General features: G+C 56.3%; 1 protein-coding gene across 1 annotated transcript; it reads left to right on the plus strand.

The window, feature by feature from the left end:
* The first annotated feature begins 1147 nt into the window (after positions 1-1147).
* ANKRD53 (ankyrin repeat domain 53) lies at positions 1148-11304 on the plus strand. The gene is given in 8 exon segments (XM_062208848.1): positions 1148-1235; positions 5723-5798; positions 5800-5850; positions 6052-6181; positions 6462-6661; positions 8174-8338; positions 8720-8840; positions 10591-11304. Coding segments are annotated over 8 exon segments (1545 nt in total).
* Positions 11305-12459: the final 1155 nt, after the last annotated feature.

A 12459-nucleotide genomic window follows, 5' to 3' on the forward strand; every position in this document is an offset into this window, starting at 1 on the left:
GGAGGTGGAGCAGCTTGGACTCAAACCGGTGCCCTTATGGGATGCTGGTACTGCAAGAGGCAGCTTTACCTGCTATGCCACAGCTCTGGCCCCCTTTTATTCTCAATCTGTTTGTATTTTTGAATCTAAATGTCTCCTATAGACAGCATAAGGTTGGATATTGATTTTTATCCAGTGTACTGTTATGACTTACATGGTAGGATGTACATTTGCCATTTGGCTTTTTATTTGTGTGTGTATCATGTCTTTTTGGTCCCCTTATTCCTCCTTTAATGTTTCCTTTTGCATTCAACGAATATTTTCTATTGTAACATTTTAATTCCCATAATGATTTTTTCACTCTATTTTTTGAGTGTTTTTTTTTTCTTATTGGCTTCTCTAGGGCTTATCATATTCATTTTAACACATTAGACTCTATTTCAGAGATCCTAGGAGCTCTAAGCCCTTATGGATTGACTGGGCATAATCCTTGTGTCTGTGCTGTACAGCTAAGGGCGGGGACAGGGGCCCACTTTTTCTCAATGATGCAAAGCAGGATTCGCTAATAAAGCAGGGTCCTGGGCAGGGTCATGGTCTCTGATCCTCTCGGTTTGCCTCTCCCAGCATGGAACTCTGCCCATGAGCAAGCTGGGCAAGAGTGGGCAGGCACCCGATAGCCTCACCTGCTCTGCCTTGGCTGTAGCATCTGGCCCACTAGTGGGGGTCTAGATAGAAGAAGGGATTCCTCCAGGCTCTTGGCTACACTCATTAGAAATTTAGTCTCAGCAGCCCAGAGCTGGGAAGGGGCGGGAGGCAGTGGTGAGTGATGCTGGCAGTCTGCTCCTCCCAGTGAGACATCACATCTCCCAGGGGCCAAGGAGAGAGGAGCCTGTTTCCTTCACCATCTTTCACCCATCTTGGAGCTTGCATCATTCTCTCAGCTGGGGAGAGTGGAGGCAGGGACTGGCTCTTGGCCCCAGCACTGCAGATTCTCAGTGTTCTTACTGAGACCCAGTAGATTCTCTTAACCGTCTCTCCATTTGTTGGATATTTTAGGACAATGTGCAGAGAACTGTTGGTTTTTCACATAATTTTCACCCATGATAACTGCTGCCTAGGAGCAGGGCTATGGAGCTCCTCATGCTATCGTTCCAGAGGTGGAAACGGCATGGAGATTTGTGAAAAACTCATTCTAGATCTCAGGGGCTCGGAAAACATCAGCATTGCATTCTGGGCCTTTTCTGGGATCCTTCGGGGTAAGCGTGATACTCAGATGCTAGTCTGATGCATACCTCCAGGACCCGGCAGCTCACTGTCACTGCCTGTCGGGGAGGCACTCAGTGGCAGGGAGAAGACAGCCCAGCTAGGGCTCTGCAGATCTTTGGAACTGCCCTGGAGCTGAAGAGAAGGACCCATTCAGAGTGCACGTGTCCTGCTGCCATCCTTGGACAAGCGTAATGCCACACGACATGGTGAAAGTGCCAGCCTCCCCGGCCCCAGGCCCATCCTAGGGTGTGCCCCTGCCCTGACAAACCAGTCCCAGCCCTGCAAGCACAATCTTTCCTTCCCATGACCTGGCCGTCTCCTAGGGTGCACACTTGCTCCCCCCACCCCCCACCTTCTTCCACAGAACAGCACAGGGACAGTCCCAGCATCCTCTGGGGTTTCACAGTGTCCTGGTCTACGTAGCTCCCTTCAGGGACCATCCCACTGGTCCCGATGAATTTACCCAATGGTGCTTTAGCCCAGGAGCTTCTTACTTCAGGCTTCAGCTGAAATTGACTGCAGTGTCATCAAGCCGGTGGAAGCTCCTAGGGGCTAGCAGTGGGGAGGAGCCGGCCTTGCACTCTGGACCTGAGGTGTGGAGAAGGCTCTGCTCTCAGGTCCTGCCCCACCACTCCCCAGGTGCTTTCTTCTCACTCGCCTGATGCTGCAGAACCAGCTGCCCTTTCCAAATAGGAAGCCAAGCTTTTCTTGGTTATTTGCTGCTGTCCCCCCTCTCCACGGCCCAGTGTCCATCGTTCTACCAGGTGCTGTCTGCCTGCCCACGTGCATGGCTCTGGCCAAGGGGGTCTTCAGGGTGAGGCATTCTCTCCTCCCAGGGACTCTGCTCAGTCCCGGTCGCCTCCTCTCTCAGGATCACCTGCAACCTCTTGCTTCCCCAGAAAGAGGACCAAGGAACACCTCAAAGTGATTCTCAACACTGGCCACACCTGAGAATTATCCAGAGGACTCCACGAAATGTCAATGCCCAGACCCCAAACCACATCAATTAATCCAAATCTGTAGGCATAAGTTCTCTGTACTGGAATTCTTCCCTGGAGATTCTGATGTACAGCTGGGGTTACAAAACACTGGGCTCGGGCCGGCGCCGCGGCTCAATAGGCTAATCCTCCGGGTTCTAGTCCCGGTCAGTGTGCCAGATTCTGTACTGGTTGCTCCTCTTCCAGGCCAGCTCTCTGCTGTGGCCAGGGAGTGCAGTGGAGGATGGCCCAAGTCCTTGGGCCCTGCACCCGTATGGGAGACCAGGAGAAGCACCTGGCTCCTGGCTTCAGATCAGCGCATGCGCCAGCCGCAGCACACCGGCCTCGGCAGCCATTGGAGGGTGAACCAACGGCAAAGGAAGACCTCTCTCTCTCTCTCTCTCTCTCTCTCTCTCTCTCTCTCTCTCTCTCTCTTCTCTCTCTCTCTCTCTCTCTCTCTCGCTGTCCACTCTGCCTGTCAAAACAAACAAACAAAAAACAAACACTGGGCTCGAGACTGAGCTACCCCTGGTGAGGACACGGGGGCTGAACTCGAAGCTCCTGAGATGTGCCTGCCAACCCCAGTGCACGCAGGGGCTCCTGCCATCCTTAATAGAATGTGAACACCCAGAAGAAGCAGTAGCCGTCATCTCCTCCAGCTGCCGGGGAAAAAGCATGCTCTGTGCCTCCAAAGCATGGCGCTTCTGCCTAAGCTGGAGACAGCTGCTGATGCCCTGCCCAGGGCAGACAGCCAGCATGATTGGCGGGGTTTGAAGGTGCTTGGCGGGGCACTGATTCACTCTGACCACGGGGTGAGGAGGCGTCCCTGAAAAGCGGGACAGGCGGACAGGCGTTTCTGGGTGGGGAAGCCGTAGTTTTGTCCCTTCCTGAAGGTCACTGTGGTTTCAGAGGACTCCTGCCTCCACTTTTCCCAGGGGAAATACCTGGACTGTGGAGGTGCGTAGGGGGAGCAGGTGGCTAAGCAACAGGCAGTGTGGTCAGGCTAACTCCAAGTTGACCTTGCACCTCCGAAAGCTTGGGGTCGTTCCCCTTCAGAAGGGTTGAAGATGGGGATGGCTCAGTAGACAACGCTGCTCCAAGCACCAGTGCTGCTTGGCTCCTGCATAGGAGGACACTTCAAAGGGCTCGTGGGAAAGTGGAATTAAAAGACAACTTGAGGGCTGGGTGCTCGGCATAGCAGTTAACATGCCTCTTGGATGGCATGTCCAATATTGGAGCACCTGGTTTTAAGTTCCATCTTGGCTCCCAATTCCAGTTCCCTGCTAATACACACCCCTGCCTGGAGGCAGCACGTGGTGGCCCAAGTACTCGGGTCCCTGCCATCTATGGCAGAGACTCAGATTGAATTCTATTGAGTTCTTGGCTCCTAGCTGGGGCAAGTCCCAGTAGTCAGCAGCATTTGGGGAGTGAGCCAGCAGAAAGGAGGTCTCTCTCTCTTTCTCTCTCTCTTTCTCTCTCTCTCTTTCCCTCCCTCCCCACTCCCACCCATGTTTCAAATACAATTAACTTTTTTAAAAAAAAGAATCCTCCTTGTCAGGGGGCCTGGAATAGAATGTCCCTTTAAAAAAAGGGAAGTTTATTTTGGCACAAAAACTATTGATATCATTTTAAATAATACACACTTTTCATGAATTTTTGAATACCTCTCATATGGGTGGATTTCAAAAACGCTTGCACCAACATAAATTCATCTTTTAATATATTTAAATTTGTCTTCTAATTTCACTTCCCATGAACTTTTTCAAATATCGCCCTATTGTAAAAAGTCAGAAAGAAGCGGAGGGAGATGTTGACAACTTGTACCACAAAGGGCCACCAGGCTGGTAAGTTTCATTGGTCATAGAGAAACACATGAAGACCTTCAAAGACCAAGGGGAGGGGCAGTTGCTGTGACTCAGCAGCTTAAGCCTCCTCCTGTGACTCCTGCGCCTCACACTGGGGAACCCAGCTGGTTGGAGTCCCAGCTCCACAGCTACCGATCCGATCCGGCTTCCTGCTCATGCGCCCAGGGAGGCGGCAGTGATGGCTCCAGTGCGTGAGTCCTTGCCACTCACCTGGGAGACCTGGATAGACTTCCCAGCTCCTGGTTTTGGCCTGGCCCAGCACCAGCTGTTGGAGACACTGACTGGGAAATGAGTAAGTGGATGAAAGCTCTCTCTTCTGTCTTACCTGCTCATTGTTGCTCTGCCTTTCAAGTATGAAAAAATAAACTCACTTGATTAAAAAAAAAAAAAAAAAAAAACAGGGGCCAGCATTGTGTCACAGTGGACTGTCACTGTTTGTGACACCAGCATCCCATCTCAGAATGCCAGCTGGAGTCCTGGCTGCTCTGCTTCCTATCCAGCTTCCTGTAAATGCACCTGGGAGGCAGCAGAAAATGGTCCAAGTGCTTGGGCTCCTGCCACCCATGTGAGAGAGCAGGATGATATTCCTGGCTCTCAGCTTCACTGTGGCCCAAACCTGGTTGTCAAGGCCATTTGGGGAGTGAACCAGAGGATAGAAGATGTCTCTCTTGCTCTCCCTCTCTCCATTTCTCTGTCCTTCTTTGTTGCTCTGCCTTCCAAATATAAAATTTCTAATAAAGAAAAGCAATATGAACAAACGTGTTTTCAGAAGAAGAAATGCCAATGATTAAATGTTTAACCTTGCCAGTAATCAAAGAGCCACATTAGAACCCAGTTTCTACCACTAAGTTAGCAACATTTATTTAAAATCAAGCTATCCAAGGCTATGGATGGTTTGAACAGTTCCTGTTTTACACAGCAAACCTGTCGCTGGTGCGTCTCTTGCTGCACCAGCTGGCCGAGTTCTCATGGCTCGCGCCCGTTCACTCTGGCGTGGAAGGTTCTGTTATCCCCATTCTGCAGAGGCAGAAACTGACACGCGGACGCCAGGCAGCACCAAAGCTAGGCCACCAGCGCGCCATGCACCTGCTTCGCGGCAGTGCAAGTGCACGTGGATGCAAAAGCCTGGTGGAGGGCGATTTGGGAAACGCACGCGTGTTCCGTGGTTTAGAGTGCCCGCTGCAGAAATCCATGGGAGGAAAACAGCCGCTCGTTTTGTGCAGCACTTGTGACGGCGCGTCACAATGTGGCTTGCGGTGTGGTGACAACGGCAATTCGCTCACAATGCGCCCCCAGGGACCAGGGCTGCCTGAGCGTACACGCCAGACAGGCCCCACAGACCGCGACTGTGGCGCGGGGCCGGCTTCTCGGTTTCCTACGTATGCGTTGCACCAGCGGCAACGAAAGCTAAGGTTCTCCTTTGCCGTGTGTTGGATGCTGGGTCTCCAGGGCAGTGGCCCGGGCGGGTGGGGTCGGAAGGCCTCGGAAGTGCCCGGAGCGGCCGGCCGGGTTCCTAACACCCTGGAGGGCGCAGCCCGCGGCACTGCGGGGGCCCTGGGAGCAGCGCAGGGCCGGGAGAACCAAGTTCCAGCCCCGGGACGGCCTCGGCTCTCGCGCCCTCTCGTTGGGCGGGAGCGGGCAGGGAGCCGGGCGGGGAAGGACGGCGCGCAGCTCAGCCCCGACCTGCTCCGCCTGGCTCCTTCCGGCGGGCATGGAGTCTCCCTGAAGGTCACCGGGAACACCCCGGAGTCCAGGCTGCCCAGGTGGGCCGAGGGGGTAAGGTGGCCCGGCTGCGGGGCGCGAGACCTCGACTGGGCGGGCAAGGCCTGGGGCGCACGGCGCTCCGCTTGGAGCTCTGACGCCGCCAGGCCCGGGTTGGGCCGGGGCTCGAATCCAGCGCGGCGCCCCTGAGTACCCCGAAGGGTCGCCCCTTTCCCCTCTCACCTCTGCCCTGCCAACTCTAGCCCCATCGAGGAGTCCGACCAGAGGGTCTTTGGGAACTATTACCAGCTGTTCGCGGCCTCGGTGGGCGACGTGGAATGGCTGCGGTTCTGCTTGAACCAGCGCCGCGGGGAAATCGAGGCCAACGACAAGGTGAGGCCGCGGTGTGCAGGGGCGGGGAGCCAGGCCCCGCCTCCCCCGCCAAGGGCTCCTCGCCTGCGGTCGCAGGCTGCCCAGGGCCGTCGGAAAGGTCCTCTGTGGAGGACGCCCGGTGAGCTAATGAACACATCCCAGGAATGGGAAAGGGGCAGGAGCCATTGCCGCCGGCCCAGGCAGAGCGGAAGTGTGCTCTCCCGACTCTCGCACAGCCGTTAGTTTGTGGGCCCTGGGCGGGATCCGCTCAGCCTCCTCCTGCCCCACTCTGGCTCCACAGGGCTTCGCTGCTATCCACTTGGCAGCCCAGCAGGGCCAGCTGACCTGCCTGCAGATCCTGATAGACGAGTACGAGTTCCCCGTGGACCTGCCCACCCATGGCGGCGAGACAGCCCTGCACCTCGTCATCCACAAGGACAACGAGCCCGTGGCCCTCCCGTGCATTCAGTACCTGCTCGAGAAAGGGGCGAGCCTCGATGCGTGAGTCCACTCTGCGGAGGCCCCCGGAGCCTGGGCGGACAAGAAGCCCACTTCCGGGCAAGGAGACCCATGCAGGACAGGCGGAAGGGGTGTTAGAGGTGTCAAGGACTGGGTCCACCTAAAGCTGCCAGTGAGTCCACGTGGTACAGTGGTAAAGACACTGGGCTTTGGGAGAGGACAGACCTAGTTCACATTGTGGCTTTGCCACTTGCTAGCAACGTCACCCAACCTCTGATTCCCAAACCAATGGGTACACTGGGTTCACCCCAGGACATGTGCTCCAATGCAGAGGCTCTGGTTCCATGGGTCTGTGATGTGGCATGGGCTCTGTGAATCTTCAAAGCGCTCCACATGTTTTTCTTTCTTTTTTTCCCTCCCCCCTCCCTCCCTTTTCTCTCTCCCTCCCTTCCTTCTCTCTCTCTCCCTTCCTCTCCCTCTCTCCCTCCCCCCCCCTTTTTTTTTTTGAGAAAGAGAAGAGAAATCTTTCATCCTCTGGTTCACTCCCCAAATGGCCACAGGGCCAGGGCCAAAGCCAGGAGCTCAGAGTTTCTTCCAGGCTCCCATGTGGGTGCAGAGGCCCAGGGACTTGGGCCATCTTCCACTGCTTTCTTAGGTGCATTAGCAGGGAGCTGGATTGGAAGTGGAGCAGCCTGATCTGGGACCGGCGTCTATATGGGATGCCAGTGGCATTGCAGGCAGAGGCTTAACCTGCCACTCCACAATGCCAGTCCCCTACATATTTCTGATCCGTAGCTAAGTTTGGGAACCACTGCCTCAGTGTCTTCAATTTAAATTTGGGAGGATGACAGTGCCTGTCACATGGCACATGATGAGAAGTGAGAAAGCGTGTGGTGTACAGAAGACTGTATTCACTCCATATATTTGCCGAACATGCAGTACGTACTAAGCAGCACGCCAGAGAACACCCAGAAGTGGGTCCTGCCCTCTTGGGTGGCCAGAGTGAGGGAAGTGGTTACCAGAAGAATATAACAGGCTGTGTGTGTGGGGGGGGGTAGGAAGAGCTTATTCTGGAAGGGGCAAATCGTTTCCTCTGAGGAGATGACATTTAAGTTGCAACCTGAAGACTGGGAATGAGCTGGCCATGCAGAGCCGGGAGAAGTGTTCCAGGCAGGGCGAACGTCTTGGGCAAAGACCACGTGTCAGGGAAGAGAGGGGCTAGGTCAGAGCCAGGTCAACGAGGAGGCAGGGCCCAGGTCATGCAGACCTTGCTGGCCACGGCAGGGCGTGGCGAGGGATGGTTGAGGGGCGGAGGAGGTCAGTGCTCTCTGAACCAACCTTGCTCTCCTCCAAGCAGTTCTGAAAGGCCGCACACCTCCTCTAATCAGAGCTGTGCTGCTTGTTTAGCCCAGGGCAGGATGAGCGCAGGGCATGGCTGAGCCGCCCTGTGGGCTGGAGGCAGTCGGGCCCTGAGAGCTGGTCTGCCCACCTCTCTGATGGACACCTGCCCTTGTCCTTCCTTTTGGTCCTCTTCCCCACCCCCTGGGCCTGCAGTCAGACACACAATGGCTCCACACCCCTGCACCTGGCAGCTTGTGAGGGCCTGCTGGGCTGTGTGAAGGTCCTGGTACAGAGGGGCGCCAATGTCCACGCCCAAGATGCCTTGGGCTGCAAACCCATTGACTACTGCAAGATGTGGAACCACCGCACCTGTGCCCGGTGAGTGCGAGGCCCACCAGCAGTGGCCACCTCCTTCCCCTCTCCCATCCCAGGGCTTCCCCATGGCCCTCAAAGGCTACACCTTTCAGAGGAGGGTGTGGGAGGCCAGACAGCAGAGGGATCAGTCTGCTGCCCCCCCTGCCCAAGATGACACTAGCAGGGCTTTCCCCAGGCCCCACCCCTCTGGGTTGAGCATTACCTTCCTTGCCTGTCCTGGGGCCCCTGGCTCCTCAAAGGAAGTGCCGGGGACCCCCACAGCAAGGATGGGGACTTCTTGCTCACATGGACGCTGGCAGCTCCTCCCGCCTCTACCCAGGCCCTCAGCAGCAGTACTTGTGGCAGCGCAGCCCCTGTGGGGTGACACATCCCCACCCTGCACAGGTTCTTGAAGGATGCCATGTGGAAACGGGACAAGGATGACTTTGCCCGTGAGATGGGGAAACTGAAGAGGCTCAAGGAGCAGCTGGCCCTCATAGAGCTGGACTACCTGACTGAGTACCAAGTAAGGGGTAGGCCTTGTGGAAGGCATGGGAGCAGCGAGGCATGGAGAAGGGCAGGGGTGCCGGGCATCAGCTGTTATGGGGCATCTGAGCAAAGCGGGCAGGGGGCCCCGTGGTGTGGCGAGAAGAGCAGTTAGAAGCACTCACCCAGAAAGGGCCCCCTGCTCCCCCGGAATGACAAATTCCAGTCGTAGAAGTCACTTGCATGGGGAAAAGTCTTGTCCTGGGTGAGTCAGCCACCACCACCTAAAGGCGGGTGTCTGTGAGCCCCTCTGAGCACTCTGCCTCCTGCAGAATGCCAGCCTCTCAGGAGACTGAGGCCTGGCCTCTAACTGGGACTCACTCTGCTTAGAGACCCAGCCTTCCTCCCGGCACATGCTCAGCACTCCCTCCCTGCTGGGCACTTGCTGGGTCCGGAGGCTCTCGAGATGTATAAAGTGTAGGGAGCTTCGGGTCTTGGAAGAAAGTAGATGATAGCCCCCTAGAGGTGCCAGGGGTCCTGGGGGTACTGGAAGGGATGGTGTCTGTCCAGATGGGCAGCAGTAGACAAGGGCTGACCAGGTAGAAGAAAGAGCCGCGTGGAGAGGCATCGAGGCACACAGGTCCATGATGTGGGCAGACAGCTGCCAGTGTGGTGTATCTGGAGGATCAGATTTGAGCTGGAGAGGGGCGAGCAGAGATCTGCAGGGGCTAAGGAAGCAAGGGGATTTTACGCAGGTGTAATCACCTGTAGCACAAAACCCAGGAAAGCCAGAAGAAAAATCTGGGAATCTGAAGTGGATCTCGAAGTGGGGAGGCCTGGTGAACACAGTCCCCCAGCCCTCCTAGTCACACACATGTCCACAGGAGGCAAGGCCCATCTGTTCCCTGTGGCTCTAACCTTGCCCAGGTGTCCCTAGCAGATCTCCTCTCCTTATTGGCTTCTGTTGGATCACATGCCCGTTCTTGTCCCAATGAGAGCAGAACTAAAAGAAAGCCATATGCTGATTGCCTTGGGTCTGGGACAAGGCTGATGGAATTATGTTGATTGGCTTAGCCTAATCAGAGGCTACCCCTGGAGCCGGGTCAATCTCAAAAGCACTGGATTGCTTAGTCCGGAAGTGAGACACTGAGACAACAGTGGTGGGATCTGTGACAGCAGGTGGAAGGTTCAACTCCAGTGGAGGCAGGGACAGAGCTCGACCCGGTCATTGCTGTGCAGCCTGGAGAGCCAGCCCACTGTATCCACCCTGGCCTGACTCCTCATGGCCCACTGCTTCCAAGAAGCCCATCCAGATTAGCTCAGCCCAGTTCCAGGCCTTCCAAACCTTTCAGTGCTTCTCCTTCTGGGGTCAAGAGTACAGCTGGCCCTTCTCATCTGCCTTCCCCTGCCCCCCCATAAAACCAGAGCCTCCCTTACAGCAGAGCACATCTCTCCTGTCAGGCCAGGGATTCCTCCGGGGAGAGCGGCGTCTCTGCCCATAAGTTCTAAAGCCTTCCCCAGGACAGGCACTGTCTTCCTCCTCGAGCTGGAGTCGCACCCGGGGCAGAGGCCATGTCTCTGTCAGACTGCAGGGTTCCCCCACGGGACGGCTGCTCCCCCCAGCAGCCCAGGTGCTCCCTCCCATAGGGTCTCCTCCATCAGTGGATTGCCCTGAGCGAGGATGGTTGTCTTGCCAGTCAGGCCTAAAGTTCAAGGTCTGGCTGCAGGCCTCCTTCCACTGAAGTACCCAGTGGCAGCCCCACCCCCGTCTTGGCTCTCTGTTGCTGCAGAAGGAACACAAGGTTCTGAGAGAGGAGGATTTCACCAAGTGGCTCCGCTGCAGGTTGTTCAACCAGCGCCACTCTCTGCTCACCAAGGACAAGCAAGTGGCCAGTACCCGATCCCGCCCCACCATCCTCCCCAAAACCTCAGAATACCAAGGCCCGCAGACTTCCCAGAGCTCCCAGCCCTGGAGGAAGGCACAGATTGGAAGCATACAGCAGTGCCCGGCTTGGTTGCCCACCAAGCCCATCTACAGGCGGCCCCCACTCAGGCGGCCCAAACTGTGGAATCCTAGCAACAACCCCGCCAGTTCTCCCCCCACCCAGTTCAGCTACCCCCAGGGCATCCGCCTGGGCGTGCATCCAGACTCCTGCAGGGAGCAAGACTTCAGCAGCTTCCTGGAGGTGATCCCCGGCCCCCATGGCTACGCATGGCTGCACACGGCCAATGGCCACTGGGTGGCGCCCGTGCCCCGGCTGCCTTTGGAGGTGATGGTCCGCGAGCTGTACCCACAGAAGCAGCTGTACAGGATGAAGGTACCCCAGGGCTTTCATGCCGTCACCATCAAGGACGTGCCCCACAAGCGGCACTTGGACAACCGCACCTTTTGGACCGACACTCTGGCCATGAGCCTGCGCGACACATTTGACGAAGGCTTCCTGGCCAATGTGCGAGCTCATCGGGGGCTCCCTGCTCTGCCCACCCCCACAAGCCCTCTGTAAAGTTCCTTTGGTGGCCTCAGGGCATGAGGCAGCCCAGTGAAGCCCATGGTGTGCTGATTCATGTTGTGGGTGGGAAGGAAGGGGAAGGCATGTCTGGGGGCTTCCCACTCCCAAGGTCAAGGACAGGAAGACGCCCATGCTCCCCAACTTCCCCTCAACAAAAGTCTAGACCTCAGGCCTCCTCTCTGCAAGGAACTCTCTGCAGCCCTTGGGAATCCAGATTAGTGCAGAGTGGCAGGCAGTCTCCTGAGCCCTAGCTTTGTAAAAGCTGACGCTCTGGCATCTCTGGGGCCTTCCCATCCTGGCCCAAGCCCAACACGAACAAGGTTTCCAGGATGGAGAGGACCACTGGGTGATTCTGGCCCCTGCTCCTTCTAGCTGCAGACTCCAAACTTCACTGTTTGGCTGCAGAGCCAGAGTTAACGTGTCACCCCGGGGAGGCTTTCCCCACTGCCACTGAGTGCAGTGCAGGGAGGTGTGGTGGCATCTGTAGCTTTAGTCTGGGACTGGGGAAGCACCTGCACTTCCTCCAGGAAGCCACCTGGGCCTCCTACAATCTGATGCACACATCACTACAATTCGTTCATTAGACAAACATTTATTGAGTGCTTTCCATGTGCCGGGCACCAGCCGGGCACAGTTGATACAAAAAAATTCAAGGACAGTCCCTGCCCTCAAGGAGCTTACAGTCTAGTGAGGATGGATGGTAACGCAGGCAAGTGAGCCCGGAGGGACCTGTGTGGTGTGCTGGGATGAGGCTGGGGGAGACAGGGCACATCCAAAGCTCCTTGGAGGAAGTAAAATCTAAGTTGGGATGTGACAGAGTAGTGGCCTCAAGAAAGGTGAATCACAAGTAGCAAGGGAGTGCTGTGGCCTCTCTGGATACAGGAGGCTGGGACTCACAGCGCAGAAAAGTCACTGATGAGGGCTGAAAGGAGGGCAGGGACCAGGACACCAGGACTCTCACAGCCACGCTAAGGGGTCTGGACTTTATCCTGAGGGCAGCGGGAGCCATGGAAGATTCCTGGCCAGGGAGTGAGCAATCAACTGTGCATTTTAGAAAGATGGAGAAGCAGCAGGGGGAGTTCAGCACAATAAGCCAGGTGAAAGCTCACAGTGGGAGTGGCTCGAATCAAGAAATGTTAAGAAGGCAGA

The sequence above is a fragment of the Lepus europaeus genome, chromosome 13, assembly GCF_033115175.1.
Source record: "Lepus europaeus isolate LE1 chromosome 13, mLepTim1.pri, whole genome shotgun sequence".
Classification (NCBI taxonomy): Eukaryota; Metazoa; Chordata; class Mammalia; order Lagomorpha; family Leporidae; genus Lepus; species Lepus europaeus.